The sequence below is a fragment of the Pieris brassicae genome, chromosome 5 (assembly GCF_905147105.1).
Source record: "Pieris brassicae chromosome 5, ilPieBrab1.1, whole genome shotgun sequence".
NCBI lineage: Eukaryota > Metazoa > Arthropoda > Insecta > Lepidoptera > Pieridae > Pieris > Pieris brassicae.
In genome coordinates this window covers 4,014,560-4,039,453 of record NC_059669.1, presented here as the reverse complement: position 1 = coordinate 4,039,453, position 24,894 = coordinate 4,014,560, and the positions used below count along the sequence as shown (strand labels likewise).

The 24,894-nt window shown below is 36.5% G+C and overlaps 1 protein-coding gene across 1 annotated transcript in view; it reads left to right on the top strand.

Annotated features, from left to right (window-relative positions):
* LOC123710388 (zinc finger homeobox protein 3) overlaps nucleotides 1-24,894 on the top strand; it is a 104,488-nt gene that overhangs the window by 27,279 nt on the left and 52,315 nt on the right. The window contains exons 2-4 of the mRNA XM_045662239.1: nucleotides 2,540-5,300; nucleotides 8,585-11,277; nucleotides 12,078-14,901. Of these exons, the coding sequence (XP_045518195.1) occupies nucleotides 2,576-5,300; nucleotides 8,585-11,277; nucleotides 12,078-14,901 (8,242 nt within the window). The 5' untranslated portion in view covers nucleotides 2,540-2,575. The remainder of the gene's footprint in view (nucleotides 1-2,539; nucleotides 5,301-8,584; nucleotides 11,278-12,077; nucleotides 14,902-24,894) is intronic.

The window sequence follows — 24,894 nt, the reverse complement described above, 5'->3', positions numbered from 1 at the left end:
ATCAAACAATATAATAATATTATATCTATATATCTCAAGGGGAAAGTGATTACACTTTTAAAGCCTTTATAGTTTGGATGAGTATTTAGACCATAAATTTTGACAACAATTATAATTAACTGTTATTATTATTCATGATAATTAATATTACATTTGTATGCCTATTTTTATATGGCTTATTGTGCGGATTTTTGTAATTAATCAATCTAAACCACCTTCTTTACAAATAAACGATATATAAGAGAAACTACTTTGAAATCCCTTAAATTATCTTTATTAATGAACACGATATCAATTATTAGAGCAATGCGATCATGCGGGCTTATGTAGTATGAATCTATGATATTCCCACGCTCAGATACAATTTGCTACTGCGAATGTGTGCGTTCATTGAAAATTGACTGAAGCTACATTCGGGCTGGAGATGATTGTAACATGACTAATATAGTTAACCATGACGAGTAAATGGCAAATTAATATAATATAATTAACCTTCCAATAGGACAAAACAAACATTTCGGCAAGAACTTTGCGTATAAAACATACTGCATTCAATAAGTTCTTCTTGATACTATCAAAAATTCATTAGTACCGGGGTTCGAAGTCACAACCTCAGCTTTGATAATCGCACTTACCACTAACCTAACACTACTAAAATAACCTATTACAGACCTCAGAGTCGAGAGTATCTCAAGCCCATAGGTCATCCTGGCCCATTACATAAAGTACCTAAAGTTTCTGGACAATTGATTCATTTTCGGATAATTGAAGCTAACTAGTCCAGATACCAACACTCGTAATTGTCAAACTGATGTGTTACGATGGGAATCCCTGCACGAGCAAGTCTTGTTAACTATTAACTTTATTAAATACAACTCGATTTGCACAACATAAATTATAGACTCGTCCTCAATAATTTCGCGAGTTATAACACATAAAAGGCGAACAAACATTCTTATTAGAATGTTCGGACTTTAAATAGCGAACGAGATTTTTTAAATACGATCAGAAACGTAGCAAAAGTGTGGTTCTTTTTTCGCTGAAGTTTATTTTTATTCTCTTTCATTATTTTTAATCTGTTAAACTTTAGTTAGAAATTTGAGTCATGAGAAGTGAGCGGTTCACCTCTCTAATTGCCTTTGCATAAGTTCCATTCGCGTACAAATGTTGCAATAATGACAATAGCAATTAAAGCTCTTTTTATATTTTTACTGTAGTCATAATTTTTACTGTAAATCCAAAATATTAAAAATACGAATTTATGGTAACACTAAAATAACATGTCACAATAATATTAGATAATTTCTTTATTTTCTATTTAATAAGTATTACTACTTATTAAGCAGAAGAAACAAAAGTTATAACCAAAAATAAATAGATTTTAAGACTCTTTTATAATACGATTCTTGTACATTAGCAGATTAAGGTAGCCTACAAATCATTTTTTACTGATAATTCAAAGCTAATGTGTATTATATATATTCATTACCATAAAATCATGGGATCAGACGTATTCATGTTCTTATCAGAATTGGGTTCGCCTTGGGTATTAATTTATACCCGAAATTCATACAACGAATTTCTTTCACACAGTCTGTCGTTTAAGTAAATATTAACATTATCAAATTCTGCTGTAATATAATTTATCGCACAATCGCTCTCAAGGGCTTCGTGCTCGACCGTTACTAAGCAAACATTGAAATAGGCGCGGTCTGTCCACAAATGACCGATCATTGAGGACTTCTAATTGTTAAAAATATCTAATTTGAATACATAGTTTATCTATAATACATATCCGGTTAGGTGGGAAATCACGTGTTAGAGTATTATCATTCTTCCGGTCATTATTCACTCATTAGTCAGTGATTAGTTTAAAAATTAGTCAGCTCAATTCAATCGAGCTTAGTGGAAATTAATTTCGCTATGTCGACCATTTTAACAACTCATTGTGTATTCTTGAAATATTTTAATAATAACGAATGAGGTTCTTCCATCAGTTTCATCATGGTTCTATCAATTATTATATCATGTGTCAATTCGGTGATTAGCTATCTTAAGTCTGTCAACTAAATAAATAAGTGGAAATACTTTTAATATTTACTTCGTTAAAATGGTATATGTGAGACAGAGTTATCAATGATAACGCCCAAGATAACGAAGATGACGGCTCAATCTCAATTTTTAACAAATTTTTATTGGAATTACTCAACTCGATACATTATTGAAGCAACAAATCGTGTCTCTATATTTGAGGGAACAAGGACGAGTATCGTATATCTCGTTAAGAGTGTTTACAGAGTTCCAATATTATTGGTTGCTTAATTGTAATAGTGTCGCTGTTGACAGAATTGACAGGCTGTCATTTGGATAAATGATGGCATTTGTTTGCGCAAATGCTAGTGAGATAAGGGCCGATTATTCTGGATTTTAATTTAAATACTTCACGCACATAGATGTCTATCTATTATTTATTATTTTGACTACTTTGTTATTAGTTTTTGTGAAAACCAAACTCATGTTGTATGTATTTTGGTTGCAGGAAAGCATGTGATGCCGGCCCTTGACGCTCGGCGCCATGCCCACGCCGCTGCAGCCAGGCGGCCCCGCTAGCGGCCCGCCCTCGGAGCGCAAGCGGCGCCGCAAGCGCGACGATCCGCAAAGTTCTGCCGCTCTCGAACCCGACGACGACGACGACGGTACCATGAGTCCTGAGGAGGATCCACGGGCTGCGCCAGCAGCACCAGCTGCCCCTACGCCAGTGCCCTCTTCTGCCCCCGCGCCAACTTCGCCGCCTGCCGCCCCCGACGCCGTAGATCTCACCTCACGCCGTGACTCGCCACCACTATCCTCAGATGTAGAACATTTCGATGGAAAGATAGTCTACAACCCTGATGGCTCAGCCTATATCATCGAAGATTCTGAGCTGTCAGAGGGTGAAACTAGCCTCTCGGACTTGCCTAAAATAGAACCTGGTTGCATTGTTGATAGCAGAGATAGCAACGTCGTTGAAAGGCAGCTTGAATTTCCACAAATAGCCAGCGCATTCTACGTATCAAGAAATCCTTCTCTATACGGCGCTCTATACGGAAGACTAGCTGTTGAAAGAGCGAGGGCGAGACCTGACGCACCCGTAATGCACAGTTATCGAGTGTTTAGTTTTCGTGGAAAAGAGACTCCGAGACCTCAGTCTCCAACCCCTGAGTGCGTAAGCGTACCAGTTAAACCTATTCTAATGTGTTTTATTTGTAAACTTAGCTTTGGATATGCGAAGTCGTTTGTAGCACATGCACAATCTGATCATAGTTTATCTTTACTAGACTCTGAAAGAGATGCACTGTCAAGAGAAAATGCATCGGCTATCATTCAATGTGTTGGTAAAGATAAAGAATCACTAGTCTCATTCTTAGAACCAGTAGGTGCAGCTGCGCCACAACGAGCTTCCATCTCTGGCAGTCCTGCCAACATGTCAGAACTATCAAGTCCATCAGTGGAAAAAAGGCTTGATCTTATGACGCCAGATAGAGACAATGACAGTATGTTACCGAATGGATCATGCGATGACAGAAGGCCGAGTCCACCTGCCTGGAGGCCACCTAGATCATTAGCGGAATCATTACTACCACAACATTCTTTAATATCTGTGGCTCATCCTCATGCCATCAACGCCTCGGTTCAGCCGAGAGTAAGTCCTAACTCTTCACCGCCATTCCAAGCGGCACCACCAGCATTTCTTTCTGGAACAACGATAGGAGTGTGCCCAGATCATTTAGGCGGGAGACCATCTGGTGCTGATTGTCCGAAATGTGAGCTTATTTTAAATTCAGGTAGACTAGGAGGACCATTGGCTGGTATGCACAGTCGAAATTCATGTAAAACCTTGAAGTGTCCAAAGTGTAATTGGCATTACAAATATCAAGAAACATTAGAAATTCACATGAAAGAAAAGCACCCGGAAGCTGAAACCAGTTGCATTTACTGTATCGCTGGTCAACCTCATCCACGATTAGCTAGAGGAGAAACCTACACTTGTGGATATAAACCATATAGATGTGAAGTATGTAATTACTCAACAACAACTAAAGGAAACTTAAGCATTCATATGCAATCTGACAAGCATCTCAATAATATGCAAGAATTACAAAACGGTGGTAATCCAGGAGAAGGAAATTTACCACCTTCACAACATACACCACCTGGAGTACATAAACCACCGTTACCACATCATTCACCTTTAGGTCAAAAACCAAAGCCTACATTTAGATGTGATGTATGCAACTACGAGACAAATGTGGCCAGAAACCTAAGGATACATATGACCTCTGAAAAACATACTCATAACATGCTTGTTCTACAGCAAAATGTGAAACACATGCAAACATTATCAGCGTTGCATCATAGACAACAGAGTCAACAACAGCTTGAAAGCTTACTCCACTTTCATGGAGGAGAAGCGCCTCCTCCCAATCCTGAAGCTGCTTTGGCGGATATGGCCTACAACCAAGCCCTTATGATTCAACTAATGACAGGTGGTCCAGGACCATCCCCACCTGAACTTGGCGCGCATTTAGATGTAGGCTTGAATCCAGATGCCATGGAGCCACCACCGGAACCAGCGGATCCCGAGCCAGAAAGAACTTTCCATTGCTGCATTTGCAATTGTTTCTCTACGGACTCCCTAGAGGCCCTCGGTCACCACTTGGCTCAGGACCGAACTAAAATTCGGGAGCAAGAGATACTTGCGCTGGTCGCCGGTCACTACGTTTGTAAACTGTGCACATACAAAACTAATTTAAAAGCCAACTTCCAACTTCATTGCAAGACTGATAAGCATTTGCAAAGGCTACAACATGTAAATCACGTTAAAGAAGGAGGTCCACGCAATGAGTGGAAACTTAAATTTTGTGGTGGAGTTGGCACTGGGGCCGCAGGAGTGGGTGGCGTTCAAGTCAGATGCTGTGCGTGTGATTACTATACGAACTCCGCACATAAGCTCCAGCTGCACGCAGCCGGTGCTCGCCACGAAGCTGCTGCGCTATTGTTGAGGCACCTTCGCGATTGTTCCTCTAGACTACCACGTGATCGCTCGAGAGTATATCGATGTGCACTGTGTGGTTTCGGGGCACCTCACCGCCTCCCTTTACTGCAACATGTTCGTTCAGTGAAGCATCTTCAGATGGAACAGATTCATCAACTCCAGCGCCGTTCTGAGGGGAAAGACCCTACGCCGGACGTTGCTGAACTTTTCCAAGTTATCCCTCAGCCATCGGAACTACCTAGTCCATTCGATCAGCAGGAGAATGGTGAGTTTTTAATAATCGTACTTAGAAATATATTTTATAAAATATTTGACTTCTATATGACAAAGGGCGTATCTATTTATAGGAAAAATATTTTCAATAGACAAAAACTATAGACACTAAAAAAGACTTGAAGCTTTCTTTAATATAATTTTATACAAATAAATTTTGTCACAATCCTTTAGAGGCGATGTGACAGCCAGCCAGTCTCTAATAAGAAATAAATAAGTAATTTAATATTATTCTAGTTAGTGACCGTTATTTTCCAAGCATAACAAACCTATTGTTACACTTACTGTTTACTTCCTCATCGCATTGTTTTAAAGTAATTATGTAAATATATCAACAATAAAGAACTAAAATTTATAAAAAATAAAATATTAACAAAAAGCTAAAAAAGGCAATTAGATGCGCGTGCGCAGATCGATAATCGAATCATTATTTCTTTTTCACCTAGATGTCGCTCACTTATGTGAACGTTATGATACCGAGTTATTTATTACTTATTATATTTAACATATTATTTCGCAACATTTTATACTATAAACCGTGAAAATTCCATTAAAATTAATGTCACCAGAACCATTACTGTAGTGCATATCGATAAAATAATACTGAGTAGACTTATGAATGTGATTTCGAAACATCACTATCGGTTTCCAATTTAAAACGATTCGTTCCTTAATCAATTTTGTTTTGCGTTTTTTACAAACTTCTCACTTTCGAGCGAGTTACGAATACGACATCGCTGTATAAGTTTTCGCCAAAGTGAGGTCAATAAAGTGAGTTCTATTATCGACATTGTATGGTACATTACCGTGCGTGACTGACACGTCGTGTTCAAATCTAGCGGTGACCATGTAAAGCGGTGGGTATTTAGCAAGGAACTCGTAATTACTATAATGAGATAATTACACACGGACAAAATTTAATTTGAAGCGCACATTAGAACAGGTTTCTTTAATAACGTACGCCTTACACGGTGTCGCCATAGTCGGCCTCAGTCATTGGTCGGAAGCGACTCCGCCCCGCGAGCGAGGGAGACGACGAGAAGATTTGAATTGAGAACGCGAATTTTCCATAAGTACCGCACGCGGGACAATGACTCGCATTACGTATGTGCCCATCGTACATTAAGAATGATTGCCGCCTTGTGATGAGCTCGCTACATCATCTTACAATGTCGCCAGCCGCATTTCTCGACGCATGTTTATGGTCACACTGAAATACAATAAACCATGAGAGAAATGTGGAGGCGAAAGAAATCCTACTTACACCATTGTGTCCCGTATTTATGCTTATTACTTATTTTCACCTTATTGAGCGAGGTACTTTAAACGTTCGATTGCCATAAATTTACTTCCGCGATTGCTTTTGCTTGGATGATGTATTGGATATTGAAAACTGACAAACATAGTTTACTGAAGATAATTTTTTTTTTTTAATATTTCACTTTCAGAAAAAAAATTATAGTATCAAGATTATATCAGACAGATGTTGTCCTGTCTTAAGTATGAACATTAATCACCAATATAATAACTCCGATCAAAGCATATGTTTTAAATGAAGTTTATTTTTCTTATTCCTATTTTCCTCCTATTTGACGATATTCGCTGCACGCATTCTGGCGATGTTATGTCAAACGCCATAAGTTTATATCAAAAAAGTTTGATAAGTGAAACCGCTATGCACTGAAAAAGAAAATTGATATCGTAACAAAAGTCAGGATTACTTAATATGGTGGTTATGTATTCTTAAATTTTCCATTTTTCCGCGCAATTTTCTTATTTTTTTTCTTTCATAAGAATAACAAACACAACAACAAAAATAATTAGCGAAATTGGTATACATATAGATTATCGATTGGAAAAGAAAAACAGAAAATCGTGATTAAAATTGCGACATTTGAGTTGCATTGTAATCCTAACGCCACGTTATAAAAATCCTGACCCATATCCCGCGAAACAAAGCCACACAATACTTACTTTATGACGCTATAACGATGTGGTGTTTCCTTAGAAAAGGCTCTTTGTCCATTGACAAAAAGCGTTGGAGATCGCATTTATAGACATGGTCCCATACCTGTTCCTATGCCAGACTTTGGGTCGGCCGGTATACATCATAAATTCACTGGTCACTCCGGTCCACGTTAAGGGTCATTCCTTTGATTATTATTATGGATTTACTTATCGCTCTCCCCTTCATTAGATGTAACGGTTTTAAAACTATGAAACGAGTTCCCGCAAGGGCTGGTTTCAGCTGCGCTCGAGTGTGAGATAATTTCCAGTTTTAATTAATTGTGATGTCCCCTTATGAGATCGTGCTTTTATTCGAATTTCAAAATATTGTTTGAATTTTTTGTTCTCAACTTTTTATCAAAGCAGTCTTACTGCTGGTTCGGTCACTCGCATCCATACTGAATGATATTTTAATTAAGATTGACAATATTTTTTTATGGCAAACTTAATTGTTTTGCAATCTTCAATACAGTAATATTATATGCTAATTTATCAGTTTGTAAATACATTCAATTTGGCATTTCCAAAAAAGATAACATAATTTTTTTAGCAAAAGGTTGACATTTTTACTAAATATCTTTATTAATATATACTTAAAACTTACTCAATAGTGATAGATATAACGAACGGTCGGTTTCGGAACGGAACGATTTTTTCACCTTCCTTATTTAAGCGTAAACAACAGGGCAGCTTCTTTCACACGCTGCCGTGGACATATCCCTGGTCAAATAATAAATACCGTCACACGTTCTTCGCATCTCTCTCGCACTCATTGTCAAATTCACATACGATCTGCCAAATGCATTTGATCTGACGCGAATTCGAACCTTTTGTAATAATGAACAATGATTGTTTGCCCGCTCTGTATCTTCTTTGTGTGCAAAATTACAATATATTTGTTACGTTGTATTAATGTGCCTGTGAATGTGTGCGTACGGGGTGGATAGAGCGATACCTTTGTCTTGATGGGACGACGCAAACAAAACAAGTCTTACTAATAATATAAAGGAGAAGAATTTTATTTTTAACTTCAATTCAGAATAGTAACAAACGCTGGCACCGAACAATAGTCAGCTTCATTTATAAAAATAATCTTTTTTGTAGATAAATCTCACGTAGACGTAGGTAGACATTGTTAACATGTTCAGATTACCGATTGCTATCCATTCCGTGTGCACATTCCGTACAGGAAAGTAAGTCACTTTGCGCGCCCACACTCCACCGATTTAATGAACTCTTACTTCATGTGTATTTTCTTTTTGTTAACAGATAACAAGGAGCCTGTTGACCAAAAACCTGAACTGACTCAGGAGCAAAAGATGATGCGATTTTTGGAACAACACCAACAGCAACAACAGCAGCAGCAAGTCCCTCAACAATCCTTACCTCAAGTATCGAATGAAAAGGAAGAAGAAGACATTTCGCCATCTCACACGTGCCCATACTGTAATTTCAGCTGTGATAGCGAAAACAAGCTTCACATGCACGTAAACTCAATGCATGCTGACTCAGCAAGACATTTTATTTGTCCTTTATGCCAAGATGCATTCAAGGATCGACCAGCACTCGAACGCCACGTGATGCAAATCCATTCTGTGAACTCAGAAGGGCTACAGCGACTATTACTTTTAGTTGATCAAAGCCACTGGCTAAACGGAGCTAATCAATCTCAACGTGAAGATTCCAGACAAGGCGATGAAGAACGTGAGAGAGAGATATCTTCACCACGCTCTGAAGGTAGCGTAGATGGAGAAACAGAAAGGTGTTCTACTTGCAACAGAACATTCCGAAACGTAGATGAACTTTGCCATCATCAAAATGAATCTGGACATCTGGAATTGAAACAAACACCCCAAGGACCCGGTTACGTCTGTTGGAAAAAAGGTTGTAACCGTTATTTCGAGGCAGCTCAAGCTCTACAAAACCACTTCAAAGAAGCGCATGCCCGCAACTCCATTGCTAATATGTCAGTCTCAGAAAAACATGTTTACAAATATCGTTGCAATCAATGTAGTCTTGCATTCAAAACAGTCGAAAAACTTCAACTTCATTCGCAATATCATCTTATTCGCGACGCTACTAAATGTGTTCTATGCGGACGGAGCTTTAGATCAATATTAGCTCTTCAGAAACATGTGGAAACTTCTCACTCTGAATTATCGGAAGATGAACTCGCTGCTTTCAAACGTAGCTTGGCATCTAATCCTTTACTGCAATCAAACCAAGCAACTGCATTAGATCATACTACAGCAGAATTATTGCGCAAAGAGGCCCTAAGAACACCAGATGATGAATTAGGAGAGATGGAAGATAGAGACTCCAGTGCTACTGTTGCTGACGAATCAGGCCACAATGATGCTGAAAATTCTGATGACTCCATAATTTATAAAGACCAACAATTCTTAGAAGATTATTTGAATTCTCAGGCTATGGCTGAAGACTCTTATAACGATCCAAATAGAAAATATAAGTGCCATCGTTGCAAAGTTGCATTTACAAGGCAATCATATCTTACAGCGCACAATAAGACGCTTCTTCACAGAAAAGGTGAAAAGTTAACTTATCCTATGGAAAAGTATCTGGACCCAAACAGACCATTTAAGTGCGATGTATGTAAAGAGTCATTCACACAGAAGAATATTTTATTGGTTCATTACAATAGCGTCAGTCATTTACATAAATTAAAACGAGCCATGCAAGAACAGCAAAATAATAATAATCCTCCCGTTTCACCAGGCGCTGGAACTGCACCATCTAATTTGACTCTGACACCTAAAAGTACATCGAGTGAAGAGGATGATCGCAAAAGATACAAATGCAATATATGCAAAGTAGCTTATACGCAAGGCAGCACGTTGGACATTCATATGCGATCAGTTTTGCATCAAACACGTGCCGGCAAGTTGCAAGAGTTAGCCGCGGCGGGCCACGTTGACTTGACACGGCCTTTAGTAGAGCAGCCGGATAGAAACGACCCCGCTAAAATTTTACAAGACGTGTTGTCGCCAAAAAATACATCCCCTTCGTCTACTAGCAGCGGGGGGCCGCGCTCTTCACCCCCCGTGCGCCCAGGTAGTCCGCGATCCCCTCGCGCAGGTAGCGCCTCGTGCGACCGCTGCCACGCGTCATTCCCAACTGGGGAGCTACTCGACGCACATCGCATTACTTCATGTCCCTTAGGCGATGCGCGGGCGCAATCGCCACTCGGTGACGCAGAAGCCGCGGCTTTAGACGAGATGGTAGCTAAGGGCAATCCGCCCAAACGAAACTCACAAATGTATAAACAACTTCTCGAGACATTCGGTTTTGATCTCGTCATGCAATACAATGAAAATCAGCGCCGAAAACTGCAAGAAGAACGTGAAATGGCGCGGGTACCGAGCCCTCCACCGCCGCCCCCTGAGGAGAAACCTCCGGATGAAACAAAATCTACCTGCCAACACTGTAACAAGGAGTTTTCTAGTGTATTCGTTTTAAAGACTCATTGTGAAGAAGTGCATAAAGATAAAGTTCCCCTGGAATTTTTAGAACAATTTGCGGAGCAATTCAAATCAGAGTATGAAAGAAAATCTGGTGCGCCAAATTCCCCTCGTGCTGGATCACCCGCGCCACAGGGCGACCGTTCGCCTTCACCACGGGGTGATAACAATGGAAATTACAATGACAACACGAATGGTTCTAGTGAAGCTCAAGCGGGAGCGTTGCTTGCAGCACAAGTGCAAGAGATGCAGGCGGCACTGAACATGCTTCAGCTACAGCAACAACTAGGCCAATTACATCCTATGGTAGCCCAGATGTTATCTCTGGGATTACCTCTTGGGTTAAATGTGGGTGCTTTAGCCGCTATGAACCTTCAGCCACCCCTGGTGCCGTTGATGCTGCCACCTCCGCCTTTTGATTCGATGCCTTTCGCTCAAGACGCCCACATGAAACAGCAGCAACTTATTCAGCAACAACAACAGGTATGTCCTATTTATAGATTCTAAAGCACCTTTCATGTTCGGAGATAAATAATAGGAAAACTATACTTCATTAACTAAAGTACGTAATTACTGTGTGTCAATAAAGTGCCTTAATATATGATAAATTAAGACTGTTAAACCAATCTTAATAAATAATGATATAGAGTTATTATCACAAAGAACCCTGTAATAAACGTAAGTTTTACTTATGAAAATAAGTAAAACTAATACTATATAATGTATGTATTATCTTTCCGGTATTCTCATATAAAATTATTTTATGTTATATTAAATCAACTATGTATAAACAATAGACGTCAATTTATACAATGTAATTAATTGTAATGTTTTACATATTTGTCATATTATTGCACAGACCTCGGTTTCTATAAACATATTTATTTAATAAGTATCACAAATTAAATAATGCGATCTTATTACGCTCTTGTTAACAATATTAAGGTATCATCCTATTATTTGACTTATCGTGATTGTAGACTGTATGAGTAAAACTAACGGTCATGTGACCTATTTCATATAATATATTCATATTACACAACATTATTATGTTAAGATATTTGATCGTAGTCAGCACTACGCACATTGTTAGATAAGCGTTAACTATTTGTCCAAACTAACAGAGGGTTCTTTGTTACGCGCCAAGGGCCAGGGTCTTATTATCTATAACAATTACCTTGTTATTTGAGCTTACCTGTAGTCTATAAGGCTCTTCATACTCTTCACCTCTACGTATTTAAAATAAAATAATATTAATTTTAATTAAATTCTATTCTTTGCAGGCTAATGCTGCTGGGCAAAAAAGAGCTCGAACACGTATTACTGATGATCAATTGAAGATTTTACGATCGCACTTTGATATTAATAACTCCCCAAGTGATGAAGCTATTGCTAAAATGGCCAAACAATCCGGCCTCGCAACAAAGGTCATAAAACATTGGTTCCGAAACACACTATTTAAGGAACGTCAACGTAACAAAGATTCACCTTATAATTTTAACAATCCACCATCGACTACACTAAATCTTGAAGAATATGAAAAAACCGGTGAAGCGAAAGTTACTACCTTGGATTCATCGGCGAGCTCAGATGAAGGAAAGCCACCCCCAGAAAAAAAAGCAAAAACTGAAGAAAATATGATTGTCGCTCAACCAGAGGTAAAATGTGAACCAAATGAAGAGCCCACAATGGAGGAAAAATACAATTCATACGATGACAGACACCAAGAAGATCAAAGTTTTATTTTTCCTCAAATTCCATCCCAAAGTCCCGCTCTAAGTACACCTGACTTGCACCAAAACATATCTCGGCCTCAGACGCCGACACATTTATCTTTAAACTCCTTAATACAGTCTCAACTGGATTCAATACCAGCTACAAGTATACCACAACCACCACACCCGTCAATGCTTCCACCTAAAATGAATCCTAATTTCACGTCCCCAAACTCCGCGCCCCCGAACGTCCTACCTTTGACCCCAAATCGCAGCCTCAGCCCTGGCAGGGGACCGGCCGATTTCGGACTTTCCGGGGGCAACTCGAACGGATCCAACAGCTCGGGGTCTTCTGGCAAACGCGCCAACAGAACTAGATTTACAGACTATCAAATAAAAGTATTACAAGAGTTTTTTGAAAATAATGCTTACCCAAAAGATGACGATTTAGAATACCTTTCTAAACTATTAGGTCTTAGCCCAAGAGTTATAGTAGTTTGGTTTCAAAACGCTCGGCAAAAAGCTAGAAAAGTATACGAAAACCAACCAGCTGCAGATCCACCTGCGGGATCGATGGATGATGCAAACCGATTTCAACGCACACCAGGTCTCAACTACCAATGCAAAAAATGTCAACTCGTATTTCAAAGATACTATGAATTAATTAGACACCAGAAGACTCATTGTTTTAAGGAGGAGGATGCGAAACGATCTGCGCAGGCACAAGCGGCAGCTGCGCAGGTTGCTGCAACACTAAGCAGCGAAGACTCAAATTCAAGCACCGTAGAACACCACGTTCCGCATGTGCCAGTTTCACCGGCACCACCTCGTACTCCAACGCCTGCTGCACCCAACTATCCAGTTTCACCAGCTCCCCCAACACCTCATACGCCTGTCACGCCTCTATCACACAATCCTAGAGATGATAAAGATGGTAATTTTCAATGTGATAAATGCAACCTAGTCTTCCCGCGATTTGACTTATGGCGAGAGCATCAGATGGTTCATTTTATGAATCCTAACTTATTTCCGACGTACCCACCTGACTCTCCTTTTGGAATTTTACAACAACATGCTCAACTTCAACAGTTAAATGCGTCGTTATCAAATGAAGAGGCTCGTCACCCTTTAGTGGCTGCCCTTAATCAGCAAGTTAAAAGAAAGTTTGATGATTTTGAAGAAACAGACACTGGTGAGCAGCCGAAAGATAAGCGACTAAGAACAACTATTCTGCCAGAGCAGTTAGATTACTTATATCAAAAGTATCAAATTGAATCTAACCCTTCAAGAAAAATGCTCGAAAATATTGCCCGAGAAGTTGGTTTAAAAAAGAGAGTTGTTCAAGTTTGGTTCCAAAATACAAGAGCTCGTGAAAGAAAAGGACAATTTCGTGCTCATGCGCAAGTCATTAATAAACGATGTCCATTTTGTCCCGCTCTATTCAAAGTGAAGAGTGCGCTCGAAAGTCATCTAAGTACAAAACATGCTGATCAGTGTGCAAGAGGGGAAATAAATGTAGATGCATTACCCGATGAAGAGTTAAGTACGGAATCAACTCCAAGTTTTGGATCACAACAAAGTGACAGACAGCAAAATTTTTCCCAAGCGGGGGCTCCCATGTTGCCCCCTATTTTTCCGCCGTTTCACTCAGACATGGAGAAATTTATCAAACAGTATAGTGAGGAGTCAATGAAGAGATATGTAAGTGAACTCCAGGTTCAGGCTGCCGCTCAACAAAATGGTGGTAGTAATGAACCATCTGAGAGACGCCCTGAACATGGAAAATCGGAAATCCCTTTAGATCTCAGCAAACCTGTAGATTTATCACGACCAGGATCTGACGCAGATGAAAGATCTGATACAGCATCTGAAACAATGGAATTCTATGAAGAAGACGACTCGTCTTCGCTTGACTTTCACACGGGTTTACCAAATCAAAGGCCACCAGGTAAACGATTTCGAACACAAATGTCTTCTGTTCAAGTGAAGATCATGAAGTCTCTGTTTTGTGACTATAAAACGCCAACCATGGCAGAATGCGAAGCACTCGGGCGTGAAATTGGATTACCGAAACGTGTAGTCCAAGTTTGGTTCCAAAATGCTCGTGCCAAAGAGAAGAAAGCGAGGCTCGCAGCTGGTTTATCGGAGGTGTCAGACGCACAACCACCCGAAGATTGTCGCGTCTGCGACTTTAAATATAGCCACAAGTACTCGGTGCAAGATCATGTGTTCACGCGGGGGCACATCGCCGCCGTGCGCGCCCGTCTCGAGAACAGCGCTGGCGCAGGTGACGATGGTACACTAGCGTTGATGCAAATGGCGGCACGATTGGAGAGCGGGCTTGGCAACGAGCTCCACAACGCCTTCCTCCGCCCTCAGCTTGCCGGCAACGGTGAGTGTACTTGAACGTAGTTGTGATAGCGTAAGCATGCGTTGTGTTTAATGAACTTTTTATTTAGAACCTCGCAGCGGCGAGCTTTGTAACGATTCGTAGTCCATACGTTTCGTGCAAAGCTCATATGTGCCGTGACGGTCGTTGATCTATTTTCCTACTAGTGATTCCTGTAAATAAATATTAGTTATATGAAGTGAATTATAACGGCATATGTGGCACTCATATTCAAAGGGCTTCAATAAATCGGTACAAAATAGGTATTTTGCTCGCTCGTATTAACAATTCTTATTATTCAATGCTCACTCCGAATAAGTATTGTTATTCAAACACAACAACCACGGTACATATTAGTTTCGTAATGTCATTAAGTTTCTTTGTTTGGTTGTTGTTTTTGAATATGTGAGTGATGGATGGCGAGATGGTTGTCTTCGGAGGCGCGAGAGGCGTGCCGGCCGCGGCCGATGGGCGGCTCACAGACCACCGCTATTCAAATGCAAACGAACACAACAATGGTAGGAGTTAGGACGCGTGAAGGACGTCGTATATCTAATGGGACCGATCTGGCGCACATGCATTCGCTCCACATGAATAATCAATTATTTAAATTACGCCAATCAAAAGACTTTCTCGGTAATTCTATACCGATGCCAATTGTTCGCATTTCTTTATATTTATTTAGACTCATTGAATATGAACGTCACATAGAGCCTGCGTAGTCTAGTAATCTGTTGCATAATATTATTCTTCCTAGTTGTTCATATTTAAAACTCCTATTAGGTATTAGCAAACGATTGTTGTAGGTGTGTAATGAAAACCAAATTATATATTTTAGAGAATTTAAAACGTTTTAGTTATTATATAAAGTCATAGCGAAGCCTGAAATCTATTAATATTTAATAAGGTGCCTTGTAAGAATCGAGTGTTGTAAATTATTATCGTAGTCCACTGTAAATAATTGAATCGTGTAAAAGTATACTACTAGCCGATACAGAGATGTAAATGGTGATCGCTCGTGACAACTACTACAATGTAGTATTAGAGATAGAGATAGATATTAAATATATTGTTCGTTTAGAGGCAGCTTAAGGACTTGTGATATAACTGTATGTAATTAGTTTGCATATGTTCGCAGAGGGCACGAAATACATACAAACATAACATAAGTTTGTACTTTACATTATAATGATTTACATAAGAGTTGAATTTGGGGAGTTAGGCGATATGCAAATATTGTTTCTAATGCGTTCTCTACATAAAGATGTCAAAACTCGTGCATTCTTAGCACGCGCTGCGGGTGTTGCCATTATATTTCGTATTTATTTATTATGTGAAAACTTGCCTTCCGTCTTAACCGCGTGTCAAGTATTCGAATGCAAATATCGCATATAAATGTAACGCGTATATTAATCTTTTAAATACTTAGCAGGTTTTATTATTGCATATCGCTTTGTTATTTTTTTGTATTATGTTATGTTTGTATTTATTTTTTACCTTTTGTTGTCTATTTGGTTTGTAGACGTCATAACGACAGATTTGCCTCGAGCACGACTTCCAATATTTTTATTTTTATTTGTATAATTTAATTTTAAACTAATTTTATGCAATCTGCATTTACTTGTTATTCAAATTATGAATCCAGTGCCAGCCAGTGATAATTAAATTCTCTAAACGGCATTTCCGATTGTAAACTAGGTACATAGTATTATTATTATCTACAGTTATTTTATTTGCCGAATTCGTTGAAATAAATGCAATATTTATATTATTGAATTATGTTTTTTTTGTTTCCTTGGTTCCTTTATCCTTAGTTCTTTGTGTTTTCTTTTTAATTTTTGCTTACAAGGAATTTCTCCTTGTTTTTGTTTTTTTAATCTCCTGCTAAGTTTAAGGACACAGGTGACTATTGTAGGTTATTTGAAAAGTAACGTAAGAATACCTGAGTATAAAACAAAAGAGGTCTTTGTTGATTTTCATATAACGAGGTTCAGAGTAAGTGTGAGTAAGAGAAAAGATGTTTTAAATTATATGTCTCGCTTCGTGGGTGGCGCGTCAGTGTATACACTGTTTGTTTTCTCACTTAACAATACAGATTTCTGGTTTTAATTAATATTAAAAAAGGTATTTTATGTAAATTGCAACGATCGTGACGGTACGCCTCTGCTTACATATATATTGTTATCTTAAATAAAGTTAAACTCTATAACCTAAAGTAACACATTTATTGAAAAGAAATTATAAAAAATCTAAATAATTGGAATTATCAATTAAATTTGCCAAGAATTACGCAAGAATTTTCTAATAAAGTTGCTGATATTGTCGAAAGTAAACTTATTTAAAAATAATTATTTTCAGCGATATTCACCTAACACGTAAGTCAAGCAACGTATCGTTAAAAAAGCATGCAAATGAAACTAACTATACGACGAAAAAATATTCTATATGTTGATACTAAGACTCTTATCTCTTAAATAATCTTGAGTAAAGTCAGTATATCCTTTATCTAACTTAGAGGTTCGATTTCCAACTAATCAAATCAATATTTGCTTGAAGTAGACAGAGGAGGCATTTTACCTTTCCTTAAAATTGATCAATAAAACACCATACATTTGTCGGCCTCATTATACTACTCAGAACTGTCATGTGGATTTAACTTTAGCAAACATTTATTAGATTAAAAATAACACGCTCTCACTGAAGACCACGTGTTGTTATGTATAACTTAGTTAATGATAGTGCGCAGAAAGGCAAACAAGCAATAATGCCAACTCCTACAGAATTTTCCCTGTGGGACAAACTTTAAATACCCCTACATAAAGATTAAAATCCTTAAAGTTATTGTTGTATACTCGGTTTAAGAGGTAATTTCAAATATACATCTTAAATACATTCAAGTAATATTATTTCGATCTTTGAGTATTTTTGATATTATAGTTACAGCCACGCTTGAAGTTTATATTTGGTTAAGTTTCTTAGTTGTTTTTTAAGAAAATATAAAATTCTTGTATACATGTACGAGCCAAGACTGTATATTTTTCTCACTCAGGCTTTCTTAGTATTATAAGCGTGATGATCCCTATGCGTACATACATTGGCACGTATGCCAAGCTTCGTACATGTCCCTACCTCCTAAGAACCCCCAAATCATTTCAAAACAAGGGGGTTTCAAGGACCTGTCAAGAAATCCCTCCAAAGAATGCCATCACTACAAATGTGTAGAAGTCGTGTTGTTTTTCGAATGAATGTCCATGCGATAACATGATATTAAAAAATTATCTAAAAGAAATCCCAGAAGCGATGCGAATATAGCTTTAAAAGAATTAGGTATAATATTTAACATAACTTAGACCTTCGTTAATAAATAATTAGATTTTTTGGCACTTGTCAATAACTTTTGTAAATTTTCTTTTGTTAAGTACGTACCTGTGTTAGTGTAACCTTGAATTTAAACCTTATCGTTTTGTTATCAAAAAAATCAATTATCTACAAAATCTCTCAGTACAAAGAACGACATCTTATTATCAGGTAACTGACGTCTACTCAGTATACAATATCTATTTACCAATTTTCTGTACAAAAATTGCCAAAAAAAAAACGTTCGGCTAAAATGTTAAACTCTCAAATAAATATGAGGGAAATTGTCAACTTAAAAAATAAAGGCCTTCATCGTACATGTCTTGTAGGTGTCCACGTGCATTTTGTGTCAATTTTAACTACTTATCCTTTAATAATAAAGCTAAAAAATAAGTAATTTTATACCTGCAGTAAGCGATATACATAGCATTGAATTATTCCGTGATTTTAAATAAAAACTTAAGCCACCCACTCAATATTCGAGATCTCATTACAAAAAATATTAAATTGCCGATACACAATAGAATAAGGCTAAAGTTGGAAAAAATCCTCCCGTTACCGAACCAACTAATTATTTATTTCATTGTTAAACACGGCAGCACGACGTGCTTGCCAGAAAACAACTCTTTTTGTTATATTACAATAGATTTTTTATAAAATTAAACGATACCGTGCTCTATTTTGTATTGGAGATATATTTAAGGGCAATGTAGGTGATTTAATGCCTAAAGAAATATTTTATTGAAGCTGTCCCAGGGCATCCTCAGACACATAGAAAATTCACTAGTTAAAGATTTACAATGACAATACAGAACAATATAATATCAGCACTCTGACCTAACAAGAAAACCAATTTTCGGTTAATAAATAGGTTATTAATCAAGGACAAATAAATTTTTATAGAAATATTTCTATCGTTGTATATCATATTGCTAATTGAAAATTAAATCGTCGATCCTGCAACTTATGTAAATAAATTCGGAAGCTGGCGCAGGTCATCATTAGACTTCTCCATACAAAATTCAGTAGATAATCAGTTATGATATGATACTTATGTAAAAAGAACAATATAAAATCAATAGTCCAAGGACCTATCAAGATAACTAATTTTCGATTCATTGAAATATTTATATCGTTACATATCTACATTGACAATTTAAAATCAAATCGTCAATCCATATTCTGCAACTAGTAACTAGATGACACTCAATATTTAATACGAATAAAAACAAATACAAATGAACAGTACTCATTTAGCCAACAACTGTACATTTCACGTATAGAAGCTTTGACGTTTTACTTAAATAAACCTAAAGAGGGACGGAGGGGAGGCCTGGAGTCACGTCGAGGACTCCCAAGCCATTACCCGCTCCAAACCGTATCGACGAATAACCGCCAATTATTGAATTGCTCCACAATCTTTTTACAATTTCTCTGGCCGTTATTATATTTCTATTAAGCCTTTTTTGTAATCAAACTACTAATGATTCGATTCCATTTCCTAGACGGACGTGCCGTCCCGTCATTTTAATGACACAACGTAATTAGATACGGATGCTTTGCGGGCGATGACTCTGTGCCCATCTTTGTTTTAGTGTCAATTTCAATAGTTATAATGTGAGTCGATAGATCCGTTGTATTTCATGATAATGGGTAAAATAAAATCTCTATTAGTATGTAAGCTTTTGCTTTATGAGAAAAAAATATAATACAGAACTGGACAGAGGTTTGGCCACAATCCCATCTGATGCTAAGTGTGAAGTGGCTTATTCGTACGTAACATGAAATTTAATCATTATGAATAACATAAGTTTGATCCAGAAAATGTATATTCATCTTATAAATTATCGTGCATTGACATCAAGTTCAGTCACCTTGTTGGGGTCAGCGAAGACAAAAAGTAGGCATTATCAGTGGTCGAGTTTCAATTTGTGAAATTGATTTGTGGTGCGAACAGCTGCGTTTGCTACGGCTACACGTCCGAGAATGTAACGAACGAATGAACTGAACACTGTAGGTATATCCGTATCTCACAAATTTATTTTAAAGTATATATATCCTAATCATAATAAACAAATCATTTTTATATGGAACTTGGATCAGTCAATAAAAGGTCGTATGTGTATAAAATAGTATGCGTCATTATAAGTACACCATTTTGAAAACAAAGGTCGGCAACGCACTCGCCAGCCATCTGGCATTAAGAGTGTCCATGGGCGGCAGTATCACTGAACAACAGGTCTCCTGCCCATTTGCCTCCTGATCTATAAACGTTTATTTGTTGATAATTTAAGGAAAAAATTAATAAATCAAGAAATTATTAAAACCTTAAGCCGTTAAGATAACAAGTATGTTTCAACACCCCATCACAACCAAGCCTCATTACTCGGTATTAAAATCGTGATTGTTATTTTAATCATTTTGCCGAGAAACAAAGCTGAGATTAGTACCGAGCTAATTATACCGCTAAGTATAACCTACGATGTTGGTAAATTGGTACCTTCCTATTAGATCTTACGAAGAGAATGTGATAATTCCTATTGTTACAGCATTCAACAAATAGAAATTAATTTATAGAAAAACTTTCAAGTATTAAAAAATCCGCGTCAAAAGGAGTGAAAATTGTACATTACGGTTTTTGATGTAATATCGATAAGTCATTGGTGACTTATTAATGACCTTTATATTATTTACGATTAGGTCTAGACTTTTACATTTTTACTTTTAATAAACCGGTCTTTCTAGCTATTTTTACTTTTTTATACAAAATCCACAAAGCGGAATTAATGTTTTACCTCTTCAGTGTTTCATACTAAGCACACATAACTATCATATCTTTCTTAACAAGATCTATGGACAATTAATATTGTACAAATGTATTTCCTATCGAAAGCTGCGTCCTCATCACGAGGATAAGCGTATGTATTGGAATTTACAGCTATAAAAATATTTTCGCTATTTCCATACCAGCTCTCTACTAATAAAAGTTAATAAAACAATATTTATGGATATTTTGTTTATAGAACAGGAGGCAAACGGGCAAGAGGCTCACATGATACTGCAATGTATGGACACTCTCAAAGCCAGAGGGCTCGTGAGTGCGTTGCCGGCCTTTACATTTTTAAAATAGTTGCTAAATAACGCATGGTATTTAATAATATAGTAGTTTTAAGGATTAATCAATTTACTCGCCAGCGTCCCAATTGAAAGTTGATTAATTTATTATATTAATCGTATCTTTCTTAAACGATTATTTGCAAAAAACCTCTTCTTATCTATAAATCTTGTACTTAAGTTAGTAAGTCCCATCTCGGTACCAAAATTTATTAATTTTATAGCGTCGTAAATCATTAAACAAATTAAACATTAGGGACGTAGTTAGAACTAAACACGCCCACTTTATTATCGCCATTAACGATCGTTTTAAATCAATGGTAGCTTCAAAATTTCGTTCAGTTTAGATATTTTGTCTGTAAAAATTTGAATACCATACCATATATACAGACCACAGCAATAATCTATTTCTAGAATCTAATTCGTTTATCTGAAATATAGATAGGTATACCGAGTGGATTTAATCACAACGAAACTAATGAATAGTTACCTCGTTAAAGTACTACATAAATAAACTTATGAATTCTCGAAATATTACAAACCCAAAATAAAAGAAATTTTGATATTGTAGATAGAGCATGCTTTTTTTATTGCTGTTAAAAAATCCAGCCAGTATTTTTTAGTAAGGAGGTTTTTATTTCAGTAAAAATATCAACAAAATAGCAATGAAGCAATCTTCACTTTGACTGCCTATTGAGGTTGCAACTTAATTACATTTCGCGTTATCCCTTCACACACTGACATTAACACCATAACTACTCATTGTTCCGACTGCGAATGCCACAAATCTTACGATTTATTTTGCAACTTTTTAGTACCACGAGTTAAAGATTTTATGGGACGTAAGTTAATTTATAATCTAATTCTAATTTACATAAACGTTTTCCTAAGCCGAATTGATTGATACCTTTGGTATTTTTAAAGGTATTTCTTTTTTTCTTTTATCTGTATTTTTCTTTCTATTTAAGTACTTTCTAATTAAATTAAAAGTGAGAGTTATCAAGTCAATAATGAGTCGCAATTAAATTATATACAAAATCGAATTATCAAAAGATTCATAATGGCGTAACAATATAGTCTGTGCTCATAACTACGAAGTCAATTATAATAACTATTTCTATAAATGTCACAGAATGAATTGAATTGTAATTGCGTGAAATGGAATTTATAGAAAAAAATATTTTTACGTTTAGTAGTTTAACGGTTTTGTAATATCCATATTTTCATATTCTCTATGCTCTGAGGTCTGTAGTATATAGTATATACTATAAAGTCTACAGTCTAGAGTTTCATTAAATTCTCAATTTTATTAATTAACATCTCTTAAACTTCTGTCTTAGTTTTCATATTAAAATGTAGATAAAATAAAATTTCTCCTCCAATTATGAAAATTGGAAGAATTTTGACTTTTTTTAAATCAATTGTTGCCATAATATTTACGTCAATTATCAACAGTAAAAAAAGCTCTTTTATTTACTCTTAATAAGTTTATTTGAATTAGACAGCTAGTTACACAAATAACTTAAATTCATCTTGTCGACATAGTTGTTAACTTTGATAACGACATTATATAAAATCATTTTACCAAAACACCATGCAGTATTTAAACGGTTATATAACTTAATAAGCAATGCCAACTGACACAAGTTTAAATCTTAATAAATTATGGAATAAACATTTTTGCACCCGTCGCTAAGACCTCGGTAGCAATTTGTACTTTACATAAAGAATTGAAAACCCCAGTCCATTTTCATCTTGAAAACCCGCTGATTATATGTATAAATTAACTCTATGCTACAGAAACAAGGCAAAGTGAAATAATTTGTCATAATATCACGGTTGTGCGTAGATGTTTTTACACCTAATGTTAGGAACTAAGATTTGTATATGTTCTAGCAGAAGATATAAATTAATGTTTTTTTCTGGATAAATTTTATTTATAATGGAACTTGGGTCAGAAAATTGAAAATTAACTTTATTTATCCAGAAATAATCAATGAGCACGAATTATGAATGTTGAAAGAGGAACCATTTTAAGTTATAAGTTATCATAACTCTATTTTTATATTTAAAAAAACGCCCATTGATTTTTAGTTAAAAATTACACCATAATTATTTTGAATTTTAAAGTGACTGTTTTAAACTGTCAGCGGGCAATGTCATTGTCAAATGTCAAATCGTGGAAAATTTGTAATAAAGTATTTTCACCTATGTAATGATTGCTCACATTTTTATTCTGTATTTGCAAATCTTAATTTCAACGTTAACAAGTCCCTCACATGGAAGTGGATTCCATTTTTTATAATAAAAATTCATAGATTGATATTCAGATTCTTTTGATTTGCAGCTGCAATGTAAACGATTCCGTCTGTACTTTATATTCCTTGGATATTAAATGAGCGACAAAATCGTCACAAATTACCTTAAGATTTGACTGTGAGATGTTATTTATGATCGGACATCTTACGTAACGACAATTATCGTCTCACTACACTCACATTGCCAGAGGGCCGTTGCCGGCCTATTAAGAATTGGCACGCTCTTTTCTTCGACCCTAAGTCAAATTAGTTCGAAATTATATCTGTGAGCTGCTGGTTCCACATAGAAGTGGTGCGCGGCAAAAACTCCCAAATAAACATTTGGTCGTGGAAAGACGGACGGTAGAATTCATCATCAATGGATATACAACTATACAGCCGCCTCATATATATTTCGCCATTACAATCTATTTCGTGCTTCTTATGTCCAACTTTGAACACCTATTGTTTCTACATTGACAACTCCATCCTATCAACCCAGCCTCGTTCTACCGAGTTTTTTTCTTGCCACCTAGGTTGGGAGTTCAGTCAGGGCCTCGGCCTTTTGTCTTCCGCCATTTCGTGCACATGTCCGAACCACTTGAGCCTGTTACATTTTAATTGGACGATGTGTGCTTCGTCAAGGATCATTCGCCCACCTCAATTCAGTACATAAATTATCGAAACAATTAATTCAATTCGACCCAGTTTCCCAGTATATCGCGTACAGACAGACACATCTGCAATATAATTTATAATATTTATAGAATCTAAATGTATTTTTTACAGCTTAAACAGTAAAGAAGTGTAAAATGTTACAATTAATACTGATTATTATTAATGAAAATCAAACCTAGGACAATCGTATAAACATATGATGATGTATGTGTGAGGCAACGAAAATAGTCTATTGTGAACTAAGATCTGTCTATTTTCATTACAGAGTAAATATAATTTGATAGAAAGAGACGAGTTAATACATTTAGTTTTTATAAAAAACTTTAGGATAATAATTGCTTATAAAATGCCGTATCAAATCATAGCTACGAAATGAATATCAATAGTAATGCATTATACATATTTAGCTATCATCATATCACCTTCTTATTATTGATTAATTCATAGTGGAAATTTTCAGTTTCCCTTGTATCCGATTATACATTATTGACTTGGTCGTAATCATACGTATTATTTTTAAAATTTTACGTATTCCATTTTCAAATGTAGT